At 39.0% G+C, this 16,862-nt stretch overlaps 1 protein-coding gene and 1 long non-coding RNA gene across 3 annotated transcripts in view; one reads left to right on the top strand and one right to left on the bottom strand.

Annotated features, from left to right (window-relative positions):
* Positions 1-4,045: 4,045 nt before the first annotated feature.
* On the bottom strand, positions 4,046-14,870 carry LOC125364722. Its single transcript, XR_007213561.1, has 3 exons — positions 13,106-14,870; positions 9,836-11,451; positions 4,046-4,056 (listed from the first exon to the last, which is right to left on the bottom strand). It is a non-coding gene; the product is annotated as an uncharacterized LOC125364722 (long non-coding RNA).
* Positions 7,524-16,862, top strand: part of LOC125364721 (cytosolic beta-glucosidase) — a 100,646-nt gene continuing 91,307 nt past the window's right edge. Inside the window, exon 1 of one of the 2 annotated variants that reach the window (XM_048364366.1) lies at positions 7,524-7,824. In XM_048364366.1, the coding sequence (XP_048220323.1) occupies positions 7,767-7,824 (58 nt within the window). In that variant the 5' untranslated portion in view covers positions 7,524-7,766. The remainder of the gene's footprint in view (positions 7,825-16,862) is intronic. The other variant, XM_048364365.1, reaches the window with a different exon arrangement.

Genomic DNA, 16,862 nt, shown 5'->3' with positions numbered 1-16,862 from the left:
GACAATGAGCTTCCAGAACACCTGTGTCTGCAGCAACCCCCTATGACCACAGTCATATACCTGTGGCAGGGATTGTTAGCTGTACAAGCCTCTCACTCCCAGTTCCCAATTCTTTCTGCTGCTTAAACCTAAAGCAAGTTACAGTTTGAAAGAGGTTAGATTCAAATGGTTTCTTCCCACGTAATGACCTTACTTTCTCTGCCATTTACCATGCTCCATCTTTTATGTGTCATGCTGGGGTGAATGGCCAGACCTGGCCTTTGAAATGTAGGAGTTTGGGCCTAGGGCCTAAAATCTCCTGTAACATTATGATTTGATTCTGTTATTTATTCATTTATTTTTTATATCTCCTTTGACTGTGAACAGTATTCTGTGTTTTGTGGGTAAATTTTGGGAATATTTACTTTTTAAAGAAAATAACAGATTGGTATATATTGCACATAAATAATAGTAAATGACAAAATGGACTTGTCTCCATATGTTTTAAGGCATTCTGAGATACACAACTTTTTCTTAATTTTTTTTCAAGGCTACATGCTATCTGGTTTTGTTTAGTTTTTTTTTTTTTTCAAATTGCAGAGAATCTCCAAACCAACCAAACAAACAAAAGAAAGAACTAACACCCATGTATAAATGAACCTGTGCCATTTAAACTCACTTTCTTCAAGGTAAAATATATATAAAGTACATGCACGTGCATGCACACACACACTCACACACACACACACACACTCACACACACACACACACACACACACACACACATTGTTCGAATTCTTTGGTTGCCATAAGCAGAAAACCTAACTCAAACTGGCCTGAAGTATGAAAGAAAGTAATAGGATCTCAAACAGTATTTTTCTTCCATCTGTTCTGTATATCCCAAGCAAGGTGGGTCTTCTTCATATTTAAAGAATGAGTGCCAAAAAATTCTCCCCTAAGGAAGACCATGGCGTTCAATAGAGAGAATAAGAAATGTTCCTTTTTTTTTTTTCTGCCAGAGACTGTGATGGGTTCTCTCTCCTGTCTTATTGTTTGAAATGAGTGTTATGTGTGTGTCTAATCCAATTCTTGTAACTAATGAAAGGAAACATGAAGATGGACTTCAGTGAGTCCCTGGGGCCAGTGAATTATTGGGTGGGGCTTAGTGTCAGTTCTACAGAAGCATTTAGAAGTATTTAGGTTGCATAGGGCCAGGGAAAATGCACAAAGGAAAATCAGATTCTGTTATCCAGAGGTATGTAAACTGAATCCTGGGTGTGCTAGCTTAATAAAATCTCCGCCTCTGCTTCTATACAAGTATACCACACATAATAATAGTTAGAAATTTCAAAATCAAGGATTCCCTTTATTACTGATTTCCTTCCTCACTCATGTTTTGACAGACTTTGTCTACTTAGGAACTGAGAGCATTGTTATTACTAATTCAGTTTTGTCTTTTCATGCGTGAGAAGCTCGTATTACCACAATGCGTTTATATAATTCCAGCCTAAAGCAATAACATTGGCATTTTTGATAAGCTAGGAGACCTCATAGGAAGTAGGTGTACAATTGCAATTAGAATTATTGAAAAATTTCAAAGAGCCAATGACTTGTAGTAATCAGGGACTTGGATTGGAAAGTATTTTGTGAAAATGTGCCTTCTTAGATCGAAATTTGACTAGATTTTTCTTGGCAGATGCAAAAAATCAAGCTGGATAATCTATTGTACAAACAACTGCTGATGGATTTGCCCTTCAGTGTGCTTTGTCTCTGTTGTTGAGTGCTCCTTCACTTTTTTTTTCCACTTCCTTTCTTCCAGAGACATGATCTCACAGAGAGGCCCCATTGTTGAAAGAAAATACTTTAAAGCCATTAAAACGTTTTCCTGAGCTTCAAAACGTCTAGTTATTATTCAAGGAGTGTATTTATCAGCAGCTCTTCCAATAATGGCAGTGACTATTCAAAGTAACATGTGTGTTACTCACACCAGTCAAAAGGTTATTTGGGTGGCTGGCACTGAGCCTTGCTCTATGTAGAGATACAGGGAACCAGGCTCCTTCCATCTTGTAATTCCTACATCCTTGCTGTTTTCCACTACAGCCTGATTTTCCTGTGAGGAGATGAAAGAGGAATGATAACTTAGATATGGATGAAGCATGACTGATTGATTGGATAGGCAGATTTCCTGAACCAACCTTCAATGGTCACACAGTTCTGTCTAGTTTGAAGGACAGTCATGAGATGACATTGTATACAAGGAACTGACAAACCTCATGTAAATGGGTCTAAAGTGGGACAGATAGATGAGGAGACAAAGAAAATTATATTATTTTAAAAATAAATATTAAAAGCACTAGACACAGAAATGAGAGCCAGGAAGTAACCTGGAACAACAATTTAAAAAACAGAGCCATTAGCATCCGCCCACCACCTTCTTTTAGACGTCAGGTTCCATGAATAGGGAAATAGACTTGGTCCATTCTACACCTGCCTTTCTTTTTGAGATGTTACCCTCAAAGGGGTAGAGAGACAGAAAATGAAAGACATATTTGGCCAAGAGAAGTGTCTAAATTTATCTGGTGTCCCTTCCTTTGTTTTGTGAGTGCATCTCCTGTTTTAGAATAACAGACAATACCCATCTTAGCCACCAGAACTATTGTCTGATGATTAGGAGTAACTATACAGCATGACCACATGTGACTCTTGTAGCTTAGAAAGTATAAAGAACACATATAAAACCCACCATTTTGAGCATTTACTCCCATTTCCTGCAGGGAGAACAAGAAATATTTCTTTCCAACACTACAATTTCTCTCTCCCTTATCCTCGTATACCAAAACAAATTTGTGCTAAAACTCCCATCTTGTGAGTTTGTCATTCTTATGAGACATCTTGAAATTCTTTTTATGTGTGAGTCTCAAGTTTCTGAATTTGGTATAGAAATTGGGAAGCTGAGGAAACTCCCTCACTCCTCATCCAGTGACAGGCCCAGATGGAAAAGGAATCAGGACGGCTATAATACACAGGCATCTTTACTACAAACAGACAAATGTGCACTCAGAAATGCACTGTCTCCTTACAAAGGCACATGGGGACATCCATTTTTGGAATCTCCACAATTCTACGAGGCGAGTCAAAGTCAGGACTAATGGGGCTGAATCTTAACTTAAAAAAACAAAAACAAAAAACCACTAACAAAAAGTTTTGCATGTAAAGAAACAGATTTCTTCATGATTTTTTTTAAAGCCTGAAGAGTTCAGAATTGATGGCCTCTTCACTCTACTTGGACTTCTAGAAAGAGCACACCTGTAAAGGGAATCATAATGTAAATAACTTAGCCTCAGCTTAGGAAGTGGACAGAGGTTGGTGGCGATCATGAATAACAGGGAACTTGGCAGGATCTCCAAAGGATTAATGTGTGGTTATGATGAATGTATTTGAGGATAAGACATCAGATTTATACCTTTTGGAAAAAATTCCTGTGCCCCAATTATAGCCACTAGATTGGGCTTATAGCTCAGCAGTAGAAGACATGTTTAGTGTAAGCAGGACCCTTGGTTTGAGCCTAGTACTACAAACAACAACTACTACAACACTAGTAAGTGGACTTGAAGGGACCAGGATAGGTTCAGAGGGTGGGCATCTTGGTGTTAACTACCAAATGTGCACGCCACTGGTGCAAATGGTTGTAGAGGATAGGGAAATTTGGAGAAAAGTAACACTGAGCATGCTTTAAAATGTGGTCTTCATAAAACAAATTTTTCTTTGCTTTGTTGTTGTTGTTAGTGGTGGTCATAGGGCTTGAACTCTGGACCTGGGCACTGTCCCTCAGCTCTTAAAACTATTAAGCCACAGCTCCACTTCCAGTTATTGAGTGATTAATTGTAGATACGAGTCTCATAGGGACTTGCCTGCCCAGTCTGACTTCGAACCATGATCCTCAGATCTTAGCCTCCTGAGTAGCTAGGATTATAGGCATGAGCCTCTGGCACCTGGCTTAAAACCTCAATTTTCTTGTATGCTCCTGCAGTATAGTATAGGGGATCCAAATAATAACAAACTAAATTTTCAGCCAGTCTTTCTGGACAGTGCCACGAGGTCACAAATCAACTTGTATAAAGGGATTAGAGAAATACAGCAATTGTTTCTTGCCTGTTTATAGCTGTCGGTTCATGTGATAAAGCCATCGGGCCTTGATGAGTGAAATGAGGTCTGTGAAAGGTGGGCAGGCTGAAGGTGGGCGTGTAACCATGCTTGGTACTATAAAGGGCTTGGAAGAGGGTACCTGGATCGCTGAGGTTCTTTTGCTTATTTGTTTTGTTTTTGTTGCCAGTCCTGGGGCGTGGACTCATGGCCTGAGCATTGTCCTTGGATTCTTTTTGCTCAAGGCTAGCACTCTACCTCTTGAGCCATAGAGCCACTTCTGGCTTTTTTCTATATATGTGGTGCTGAGGAATCGAACCCAGGGCTTCATGTATATGAGGCGAGCACTTTACCACTAAGCCATATTCCCAGTCCTGGATCGCTGAAGTTCTTAAAGGGATTTCTTGGGGGCCTCAAGACCTTTTGGGGGGTTCACAAGGTTAAAACAATTTCATTTCAATTTTCATAGTAATGCTAACACAAGAGTTTCCCTTTTCATTCTCATCTTTTATTCTTTTGAGCGGAGAATAGGGTTTTCCAGTGACAACAAATCAAACGAGAAGCAGAAGTGCACGGCGGGCTTCCACTAAGCCAGGTTCCATAGAGATTTGAAAAAAGGTAAAGCAGTGCCACTCTTGAGCTAAATAAAGCTTTTCATTGCTGTTTTAGACTAAGCCAACAATAAACACGTAAAAAAAAGTCTGAAGTTTCAGGAAATAGAAATATGGGTTATGTTACTATAGTTGGTAGTGGTGGAGTTTCTTTTTGCTGTTTTTTAAAAAAATTATTTATTTATTGTCAAAGTGATGTACAGAGGGGTTACAGTTTCATATGTAAGGTAGTGAGTACATTTCTTATCAAAAGTGATACCTCCTCCCTCATTTTTCTCCCAGCTCTCCCCTTCCCCATCCCTTACCCCCGAGTTGTACAGTTGGTTTGCAGCATACCGTCTTGTAAGTATTGCTGTTGCACTGGTTCATCTTTTACCCTTTGTCTCTCCATTTTGATGTTCCTCTGGTCGGAAAGGATGAACACATGCAGTCATTGGAATTCAGTATATATGTAATGTGGAATTTGAACTATGCAGTTTGTATGCAGGGACAGGAACGGGAAACTGAGGGAAATAGAGGAAGAGGTAACATTGCCTAAAAAGTTACTATACTCATTACCTGACTTTGAAATGGTATCATCTCTGTACAGTACCTTAATAATAATCAAATTATACTAAAAATCTGGTTTAATTTCTAATATAGTAAATATGTTTTATACATATACATATGTCTTTCCCACATTAAAGATAAAAAGCTCTATGACAGTCACCATTATTAACACTATTACTATTGTTATTTTTTTTGCCAATCCTGGGATTTGAGCCTAGGTGCTATTCCTGAGCTATTTTGCTCAATGCTAGCACTCTAGTACTTAAGCCACAGCTCCACTTGTGGCTTTTTGTTGCTTATTGGGAGATAAGAATCTCATGGACTTTCCTGCATAGCTGTCTTCAAATGGGGATCCTCAGATCTCAGCCTCTTAAGTAGTTAGGATTACAGGCATGGGTTATAAGCATGGGGCTAGTTTCCATTATTATAAAGAATTTAAACAGCTCCCCCACACAGCAAATCTAGGGATCATACTAGAAGATCTAACCAGAGTCGAGAAAGAGCAAACCTGCCATTTCGGTTGAGTTAACTTTGGAAGGCATGGTCGTTCTTCCGGAGGAAGCATCTAGGGTATGTGGGCAGCAGGAATTTGTGAGGGGTTACCGGGGCGCACAGCACAGGTGGAACACCCAAGTTTTAACATCAAATCCTCCTGCCACTTGTGAGCCTAAAAAGTTACAATACTGCCATCTAGTGTTACATAATAAAATATTGTATATACAATTTTCCATTTGGTTTACAGATTGCTTAGGAACTAAGTAACTCAAATGGCTAAACTTAACAGTTTGATCTTTAAAAAAAATTGTATTTCACCAAACATGTGCTTTTCATTGTCTTAAGTGACATTTCCTCTTCTCCTTTCTTATTTAATGTATTCTTTCTTCTTAGGGTTAGATGCAGCGGAGGGGATATATGTCTATAAACCTTATGTTCCTGTCATTACATAACGTAGGAGGATTTGGTTCATACTTGGGGGAAACTGAATATATAACTTTTTTTTCACAAGTATGCCCAAATCTTCTCTTCACAGTCTTTAAAAAAAAAGAAATTAGTATTTTGGATCAACTTTGGATTTACAGAAAAGCTGCAAAGGTTAGGCAGAGTCAGCACAGACCCCTGTCTGGTGGCTCTGAGCTCAGCACGCGGCATCACGGTGGTGAATCCAGTGTGGACTCAGCAGAAGCAAGGGAGGTCTCCCACCAACACTCAAACAGCACACACAGAAGCTTGGGAGGCAGTGGGGGGAGAGCGAGGGCACAAAGCATGTTTGCTAAAAAGGCCTCAGATTGTCTTCAGACTTCTCAATAACCACCCCGGGAGCTAGAGAACCAGAGCTCAAGGCCTTTCATATTTGGAGTGCAAATTATTCCGATCATAAAATCCAATGGTAAGCAACCTGTGTTTCAAATATGACACGAGACTGAAGATAGCTCCCCAGCTAGAAGGTTCTGAACTGTTTATCGGCATGTCCTGTTTATCAGGAAGGTGAGGGTTTCTCTCCCAGAAAAACAGAGAAAGATAAAGAACTGGGGGAGGCAAAGTCTGAGTGATATGACGGGATGATTCTGTGAAGGGCTTCAAATAGACACAGAGCAGAATGGAGCAGGAACACAGAGTTGTTTCAACACTGTGGAGATGTACACTTCTGTTGGAATGCTTGGAAATGATTCTGTAGTAGATGTAGAAAAATTAAATAACTACAAAGATCAGATAGTTAATGCCAGAGAAAATAAAAAAGTTGCATGTAAGCATGGCTAGAGCAAACTATTTAATTATCAGAAAACAAAACGTATTTTTGGATGGATGTGGGATGGATAGAGAGAAGAGGGAGGCATGGGCAGAAGAAGGAAAGGGAAGAGGGGTGAGGGAGTGCAAGGGGAAGGTGAGAGGTAGGAAGGAAGGAGAGGCAGTGGAGGAGCAGAGAGAGGGGGAGAGAAAGAGAGGGAGGGGCTCTAGATACTTTACTTATACCCAGAAATGAAGATACATAAAATTAAAACAAAAATCTTAGCAAGTGACAGTATCAGACAATGTTTACAACACTCTGTAAGTAATTACCAGAAAAAAAAACAGTTTTAAAATGGCTATCTCTAGGGAGTAGGGATCAGGCATTGGAAAGAACTAGCTAAGTAAAATTTCAAGTAAAATTACGTCACTTAAAAAAAATTAAAAAGTTTCTGTGCTACTCCAAGAAGGAAAAGATTAACTTAGTACCCAGGCTGACTCTACCGTGTTCAGACTCAGGAAAAGCTGGCAGAAAACAGCATCAAGTCTCCTCCTGTGCAGTCACTTGCACAACTGTCCAGGTTGTGGCCACTCGGGTGTCATCCTTCAGTCTGCTCCCTGCCCCCCTTGTTTGTGAGTCCATTCGATTCCGGGTCTCTGGTCTGGAGGGAGAGTTCCTGACTGGCTACACAGCCACCCAGCGGCTCAGAGGCTGCCGAGATCCCTAGAAGTGACGGTGAGGTCGCTGGCTTGTGGACTATGGCTTTCCCTGTGGGATTTGGATGGGGAGCAGCCACTGCAGCCTACCAAGTAGAAGGTAGGAAAAGGGCCCTGAGGGATTGCTTCGGGGTTGGCTAGGTGGTTCTGGGTGTTTAGGGAAGAGGGTGGGGTGAAGGGACAGAGAGAGAAGAAAAGCAGTGAAGAGTTTTCTCTGGTAGAAATGAAAGGATGCCCCCTTTTCAGCCCCAAGAAGCCTGCTACAGGGGCAGAGGGATGCAGGATGCAGATCAGCTGTGATGCTATTTGCACTCAATCGAAGCTTATCCAAGTCATTGCTTTACGTTGGACTCAGGTGCTTTTGTGATTGGTTTCTTGATGATAAGCTCCCTCAACCCCCTTAAAAAAGGAACACATTAGTCTATTTGCTGGAACAATACAATGCAGACACACACACACACACACAGAAAGACAGACAGAGACAGAGACATACAGACAGAGACAGAGCTAGACAGAAGGACAGAGAGATAAAGAGGAGAGTAGAGACAGAGAGGAGGAGGAGGAGAAAGAGGAGGAGGAGGAGGAGGGGGAGGGGGAGGGGGAGGGGAGGGGGAGGGGAAAAGGTGGAGGGAGGGGGAGTGGGGGAGGGAGGGAGAGAGAGAATGAGAATGAGAATATGAATCCATTATCCTCCAATTCTCTAGGAATGTCTCCAAAGGGACACACATTTTGTAATAATCTTTAAATTACTGAGGTAACATTAGACTCCCCAAGTCTCAATTTGTTAATCTGTAGAATAGGAAGATTGGATTTAACTTTTCTAAAACAGATTTCCCAGCCCCTCTGAGGAATGAAGGATTGTTTATAGCTGCCACTGGGAAAAGCTGAGGAAATGCTTATTTGGCCGTATATTTGTGTGAAATCCTGAGTTAAACAAAGCTAAGAGTTTCTTTCGGTAGCTTTCTAGAGCTAGGGTAACAAATGACCACAAGCTGTGAGGCTTGTAACATATTTATTCTCTTACAGTTCTGAAGGCCAACAATAGCCACATGAAGATGTAATTAGCTAACTTAAATTGAAACCATACTGGAGTCAGCTGGCTCTTAATTCACTATGACCAATGTTCTTACAAGGAGATTATTTGGATTCAGACAGAATACAAGGAGAATACTGTGTTACAGCAGAGGCAGAGATTGGAGTGATACAGCTATCAGCTAAGGAATGCCAGAGACCAAGAACCACCAGCCACCAGGAAGATGCAAGGAAGGTGTCTACTCATTGTCTCAGCAAGAACATGTTCCTATGGACACCTTGGAATTGAGCATCCTAGCCTTTGTAGTAAAGAGAGGATACATTTATGTTGTTTAAATCACTGATTTTGGGGTACTTTTTTTTTACAACACCCCTAGAAGAGTGATACATGAACAAATATATCAGTCAATGGGGCTGTTACTGCTTATAGTAAATGCTATGAAGAAGAGTCTTGTAAAAGGAGATCTTTCAGTTTGGGTTGCCAAAGGGCACTCTGTGAATTAATGTCATTTTCTGTAAAACTTAAAGGATGAGAATAACACAGATTTTGGAGAGGCAGGCTATTTCTAGACACAGCGATGGCATAAAGGTTGGTCCCAGAACAACTGATGTTGCTTATAATTTTCAACTTCCTTTTTTCTTTCCTTTCCTTCCTTTTCTTTTCCCTTTCCTGTCTTTGTTTAGCCTCCTCCTCCTCCTCCTCTTACTCCTCCTCCTGTCCTCCTCCTCCTCCTCCTCCTCCTCCTCCTCCTCTTCTTCCCCCTCCTCCCCCACCGCAATCACCTCCTCCACTCCTTCTTCTTACTCTTCTTTGTCCTCTTCTTCCTTTTACTTCTTCCTCTGTCTCTGTCTCTCATCCTCTCTCTCCCTCTGAATTACTTATAGAATGGTTTCTATCTGTCTGAATACTTAGGATGTCTTATTGGCTCCAAGATTTTGCTCCTACTTTGTTTTTTTAGCTTTAACTTCCATACAATTGCCAGTCTTCTGTCACTGAGACAGCATACCCCAGAATGCCACTGGAACCTTCCCACAGCAGAATCTGACTTCTAGTCACCTATTTCTAGGTTGAAACTAACTTCTGTTTTTATAATAATGTTCAAGCAAAGGTTGTTAGAAGGTAGGAGTGAGTCAGGTCAAATAGCAAGATCTGAAGCAGGGACAAGGAACAACAGAGAACTCTAATTGTCTGCAGCCCTTGTGGAGGACTAGGGGGTTGTTGGAAAAGAGGACCATGGAGTGGCCTTGGAGCAGAGGTCAGTTACATCTGTTTAAGTTCAGTTATAAATGTTTAACTCCTAAACAGAGGCCAGTGAGAAAGGTAAGTTATTGTAGTTTTTAGACACCGAGTTTCAAGGGTAACAACCACAGAGTAAAACCTGACCTTTCTGAACATTACTGGTTTGGTAATTTCCAAGTCTTGACTAGCAGCTGTTTGCAAGCGCAGTATAGTCATTCTCTATCATCCGGCTTCAGTTGCCATGGTTTGGGTGTGGTTGGCTATAATTCAAAAGTATTAAATTGGAAATTCCAGATGGAGTTACTTCCTCTATCCTTAATTTTGTCTCATTGTTAATAGTGCGGCAAAGTTTACACACTCTCTCTCTCTCTGCTACACCTAAATGTAAATCAGGTTTATATAGTGTGTGATATATAAATTGTATTCCTGTTTGTCACTCAGTAGCTGTGTTGGTGTCAGTATCACTGTTTCAGTAGCACAGATTGGGAAGGGCTGATGTTCCCCCCCCCCCAAGTATTATTAGATATTCCTTATGGATAAAGGGTACTATTAGATAGCTAGATCACATATCACATAGAGAGGTTTTCAGGATTTGGTGGTAATTAATAATGAGAAGGATCAGGAGACAGATTTCAGCATATGTAGAGATCAAGTAGCAGTGAAGTCTACAACACCAAGGATAGCTTTCCATTCTTTCTTTGGGTTTTCAGGGTTATTCTCACTGATAACACAGAGAGGCCCCTGGCAAAAGTACACATGAGTCCTGATTTGGGATCATCAGCCAACAAACCAAATACTTATTCTAGATTCTTGTTAGAGCTAAGCATTTGCTAAAGCCATTCACAGATAATGGTTCCACGGCTTTTTCTGTAATGAATAGTAAGTGATTAAGACAGCAGTAAATAGGGAAAAGATGAAGGGCTTGTATGGTGACAGAAATCTTGACACATAGTCTTAGGAAAGATACCTGCATTTTGGGTACCATCTCTTTCTGGGTAAACTTCCCTGGTTGGTTGAGATATATAACAGTCATACAGTTCCAGTTCTCTGGATGGTCTCTATAGAGTTGAAAGTTGTGTCTCTAAGATATAAAACTGAACACTGGCTATACAGTTCAATGGTTTTCAAGGGCCCTCTGTGCTGTTTCTGAAAGACCAAACCTCTGAGTTCTAGTTTGTGAACAGTCTGTTGTACTCAGTTTGTGAGAATGAAGGGCTGCTTTTAACTAGTGAAAATGTACCTGGGCAGAATTCATTAAAATCTTCTCCTCCCGGTCATGTCAGAATTTAAGAGTGATTGATACACAAGCTTCTATTATTATGGAGCTAGACCTTCCAGTAATTATTCCAGAAGGAGACAATCTATGCATTCCAATGATGCTAGTGAATCTGATTGCTATCAATCAGTAATACCTTTGACCAAGGAGGCAATAGATTGTTATCTTTGACTAACAACCTTATTTTTTCCCCTTGGTAAACATAGATGCAAAAATCTTTAATAATATACTTGCTAACAGAACTTTAAAAAAAATAAGATAATAAATAATGATCAAAATGGTCTCATTCCAGAGATGCAAAAATAGTTTGACATATGCAAGCCAATAAATGCAATGAATACATAAATAGAATCAAGGACAAAAGTCACACGATCAAGAGATACAAGAAAAGTCTGTGACAAATCCAACATCCCTTCCCGACAAATGCTCTGAAGAAACTAGAAACGAGAGGATCATACCTCAACACAGAAAGTTATATACAACAAACCTATTGCCAGCATTACACCTTAAATAGGGGAAATATTGAAAGGTTTTTCTCTATGATCAAGAACAAAACAAGGTGTTGAGTCTCTCTATTCTTATCAATATAATGCTCAGATTCTTAGCCTGAGAAATAAGACAAGCTAAAAGAAATAAAAGGAACATAAATAAGAAAGGAAGAACTCAAACCATCCCTATTTGCAGATGATATGATCTTACATTTAAAAGATCTTAAAGATTCCACCAGAAAACTCTTAGATCTGATAATATTACGTGAAAAGTGGCAGGATACAAAACTAACATACAAAAAGCAGTAACTTTTCTATACACGTATAGTGAATATACTGAGAATGAATTTTTAAAAATCCCATTCATAATAGACTATGAAAATAATAGACAATGAAAATCTTGTACATTGAAACTATAAAACAATAAAGAATGAAATTGAAAAGGATGTTCAAAGAAGGAACTACCTCCCGTGTTCTTGTTCAAAATTAATATTGTGAAAATGGCCACATTACTGAAAGCAATCTACACATTCAGTGCAATCCTCATCAAAATTTCAATGATATTCTCAATAAAAATAGAAATTATAAAATTCAGATGGAAGCCCGAAAGATCCTCAAATAACGAAAGCACTCAGGAGGGGGTGAAAATAGCAATGCTGGAGATGTACTTGATTTCAGATTATACTAAGAAAAGTAACAAAAACTAACATAGGAAAAAAAAAAGGTCAGACAGGCACTCACGGTGCACACCTGTAATTCCAGTTACTCAGGAGGCTAAGATCTGAGAACTTCAGTTCAAAGGCAGTCCAGGCAGCAAAGTCCATGAGATTCTTCTCTCCAATTAACCATCAGAACAGCCAGAAGTGGAGCTGTGGCTCAAAGTAGTAGAGCACTAGCCTTAAGCACAAAGAGCTCAGGGATAGCACCCAGGCCTGGAGGTTCAAGCTCCATGACTGACAAAAAAAAAAAAAAAAAAAAAAAAAAAAAAGCACAGAACTGGTACAAAATCAGACATGTAGACCAATGGAATAGAACAGAAGGCTCAAAATAAACTTATATGTCTACAGCCATCTAATTTTAACAAATGCTGCTGAAAAAGCTGAATATCCATATGTAGAAGACTGGAAGTAGATCCCTGTACAAAATTCAGTTGAAAATGGATCACTGGAAACTCCAGAATCACTTGTGGAAAATTTAGAGGAAACACATCAAGATGCAGGCATAGACAAAGACTTGGGGGTCTCATAACGCCAGAAATAAGAGCTAGAATTAACAAATGGGTTTGCACAAAATTAAAGTTTTTGCACAGCAAAGGAAACAATTAACTAACAATTAAAGTAATAACCTTATGATGAATATCATTGTATTTGCAGTAACTGTTTCACAATTTTTACAGTGGAATAGATACCTTTACCTCTAGAGAATTCTCTAGGAATGTCTCCTAAAGGAAATGTATTTTATAATATTTTTTCACTTACTCGGCATTCACTCTTCTGACGTAGAAATATTCTGTACAACTGGAAAATATTCACTGAAAATGGCAATTGAACTCAAGTAGTGACTTACATTGTGATCACAGCTACTTGAGAGGTAGAGATCAGAAGAATCATGGTTCAAGGCCAGCTCAGGCAAGAAGTAAAATCCTGCCCCCTGCCCCCGTCTCAACTAATAATGGGCATCTGGCTAATGTCTCCCGTTTGCTGCAGACATAGGCACCAAGATTGTGGCCTAAGACTGGCCTGGTGAAAACTTGAGACTCTGCTTGCAAAAAAAAAAAAAAAAAAAAGCAAAAACAGAGCTATAGGTGTAAATCAAGTGGTAGAGCACCCACCTAGTAAGCAGAAAGCCACAAACTCAAAACATCATGTACCACAAGTAACAATTAAACAAAATATATCTGAGTCTTGAAATGATACTAAATGATAAGCATTTGATAAACCAAGCAAGTTACAAAACCTTGAAGCAGTTTTGTCATTTGACCAGTATTTCCCACCATTCATCTCTTTCATGATAAATCACGTAGTGCCAACTTTTAATAGTGAAAGACTTAAGAACTTATTAATAGCCACATAGGCACCCAGATTCTCTGTGTGTCCGTGCTTAACATTGGATATACATCCTTTTGCCAATTATGTTCATTCAATTGTGTTAGGTTGCATGGTTATTATATAGGTCCTCATAGGTAATTTGACTTCAGTCAGTCTTATGGAGTTCAAATTTCATGTCTTAATAATTTCAGTACTGGCTGACTTAGCATGAAAATCTGCCAAGTCAGTGTTTTGATACTTAATGTATTAGTGTTTCTCCTGATCTTGAGGTAGCAGCTTTATGAAGCAGTCAGTCTCTTCATTAGAATGCTTGGAATTCTTACCCAGGCCAGTGGTTTGATCCTAAGGTTTTCTGAAACCTTCATTTGTTAGTCAGTTCCATGAATCTCCTTGAGAATGAAATACTTCAGGTTTATAGTTGCCCAGGAAAGTTCCAGAGTAAGCAATTAACCATCTGTGAATGACAAGACCTAAAAAGGGGCATGGATAAAGAGCTGGTGAGATTCAATTACAATAATGTTGCTATCAACAGGACATTTGATCATGTCTCTTTTGTATACTACATTTTAAAGTATGAAGTAGGAGGATGATAGTGGTATATGAGTCTATTAGATTTGTGAGCACTTCACATAATTTCTGAAACACATATCAGTAAAAAATGAATTCAAGTATAACTAAAAGAAGGTTAAGCACCACAAGTTATTTAACAAGCCTTCCCATAAATTAGCATATCACATAAGCTAAATTAGTTTAATATCTTTCTTTTGAAAAGGAGAGGTTTGCTTTTGAGATATGACAAATTCCCAACTGTGAAATCCCAAAGTTAATTTGAGGTCAGCAAAAAATATTAATTTAGAAATTTGAGTTTTATAAAGCATGTCACAAGTATAAAAATTAAAATATTGGACCAAAATATGGTTGTAGGTCATTGTAAAAATAATACATATAAATTTAACCAAAGTGGTAATTAAATGACATCAGAAGAAAATTTGGATAGTTGGAGCAAATATTAGCTCTTTTAATACGAAAGACTCCATTTTCTTGTATTTTCATTGTTTGTTTGTTTGTTTTGGTCGTGGGGCTTGAAAACTGGGCCGGGGCTTGTCACTGAGTTCTTCACCTCAAGGGGCTAGCATTCTACCACTTGAGCCACAGTGCCACTTCCACTTTCCTGGTGGCTAATTGGAGATAAGAGTCTTATGGACTTTCCTGCCCAGGCTGGCTTCGAATCATGAATTTGAGATCACAGCCTCCTGAATAGCTAAGATTACAGGCATGAGCCACTAGTTCCAGGCTCCATCTTCTTAATCGGTCAAACCCCCTCCCCCCCAAAGAGATAGTATAAAGGACAGGAAAGCAGGCAACAGCTTCCAGGGGGAAACTGGAACCAATGTGTTCTATCAAAAGATATGAGCCTACTTTATCAGAATGATTTTCCATGTTTATTGTCTCTCATGCTAAACATTGTTGGTTGAATCCTAGCATAAACTCTTATCAGAGGAGTAGAGAGAAATAACTTACATAGATCATATTTTCTTCCTTATTTGTAAGCTAGGACAGAGGTCATGCCCTCTGTAGATCTGGTCTAGGTTAGCATATGTAAGTGGAACACAAGAATGTGTGGTCTCACTAAACACTGATATAAATACACTAATGCTAATAATTTGATTTTTTTTCTCTTTTGGACAACCTTCATGTCTACTCTGTACTGATAAGGAGAGTTACATTGTCTTCTCCACATAGTGAGAATGATCATTTCTTCCTTTGACTATACGTTCTTCCTATTTTCTTCTCGATTAGTTCTATCAACAATTGCTAGGAGAGTTGCCTGAATTTGAAATGCAGAAAGTCAACACATGACTTTTCAGACAAATGTGACCTGGGCTTTATAAGCTGATGCTGGCCTATCACATTTTGTTTTGAGACTCTTTGAATTTCTGTGTCACCCAGGCTTGTAGAATTTTCAGAATTCACAGACATTCAGAAGAGCTGAGAACTAAGAAACAAAACAAAACCAAAGCTCAAACTGTGAAAGCATTGTCCCATATCACTTCCTAACAAGTTTTAAAACCTGTTTGTCTGTGTAGCTATATTTATTTTCAGTTACTGTCTTAGGAGCTCTGAGCAATCACTAGCATAACCCTCTGTTATTCTGTATGAACATGGAGCTACATTGGCTCTTTCTTTTCTTTTTGGAATGTAGGACAGTCTCAGAGTATTTGCATATGGGACTCACTGAATAGGATGGGACATGGCTATCTGATTCCTAGGCTTCTCAAACTACTGTGTGGTTGTGTATTTTACCAGACTCACTACTTGCTTTCTTCCTGTACTTTTTCATATGCCTCTGCATCTCCTTTGCCTACTTCAGTGTTTATGGCTTTAAAGAAGAGTTTAACGTTTATTATATAACAGTTGGCTTCATGGTGCCTTGAGCCTTTTGGAAGAAGATGCAATATAAATCAAATAAATAAATAATAAATAAGTGGTAAATAAATAAATAAGCAGGAGGAAAATGATGTGTTTTAGGTGAGTTTTAAAGAGCATTGTAAAACCTATAAAATGTATTTGTTAGACTAAGAGACAGGAAAGAAAATGCAAATTATCATTGGATATACTCAAGTGTTACAATACATATTTTAATATAACAAAGATCCCATGATTTTTAACCCTTTGTGAAGTTCCCAATGTCCCTTTCTTAGCTAGCTGGAAAAAAGGCAGAAAAACAATAAATATCTCATGAGTATTTTGTTTCTTTTCTGTGTAGGCCACAGAGGAACTAGGAAAATGACATTTAGAACCCAATACAATGGCTCTTAAGAGCTTGTAACTCCCAATGATTTCAGGAAAGGCTCCTAAGGGGTAAATGTGCTCTGCACAGTCCCACAAATCCTCAGCCCAGTGTAAACTATCCCATTAATTCTTCCTAGCAAGACCTGAGTTTGTGATTCTTAAGGAGGAAAAGGCCCCGGTTTTATGAATGCTGTTAGGAACCTTCATACTGCACTGGATGCCAATATAATTCTTGCTTTTGATTTAAATTTGACTTTGGAT

The sequence above is a fragment of the Perognathus longimembris genome, chromosome 16 (genome assembly GCF_023159225.1).
Source record: "Perognathus longimembris pacificus isolate PPM17 chromosome 16, ASM2315922v1, whole genome shotgun sequence".
NCBI classification, from domain to species: domain Eukaryota; kingdom Metazoa; phylum Chordata; class Mammalia; order Rodentia; family Heteromyidae; genus Perognathus; species Perognathus longimembris.
The sequence above is the reverse complement of the archived record's forward strand: the minus strand, read 5'-3'. Positions and strand labels throughout refer to the sequence as shown.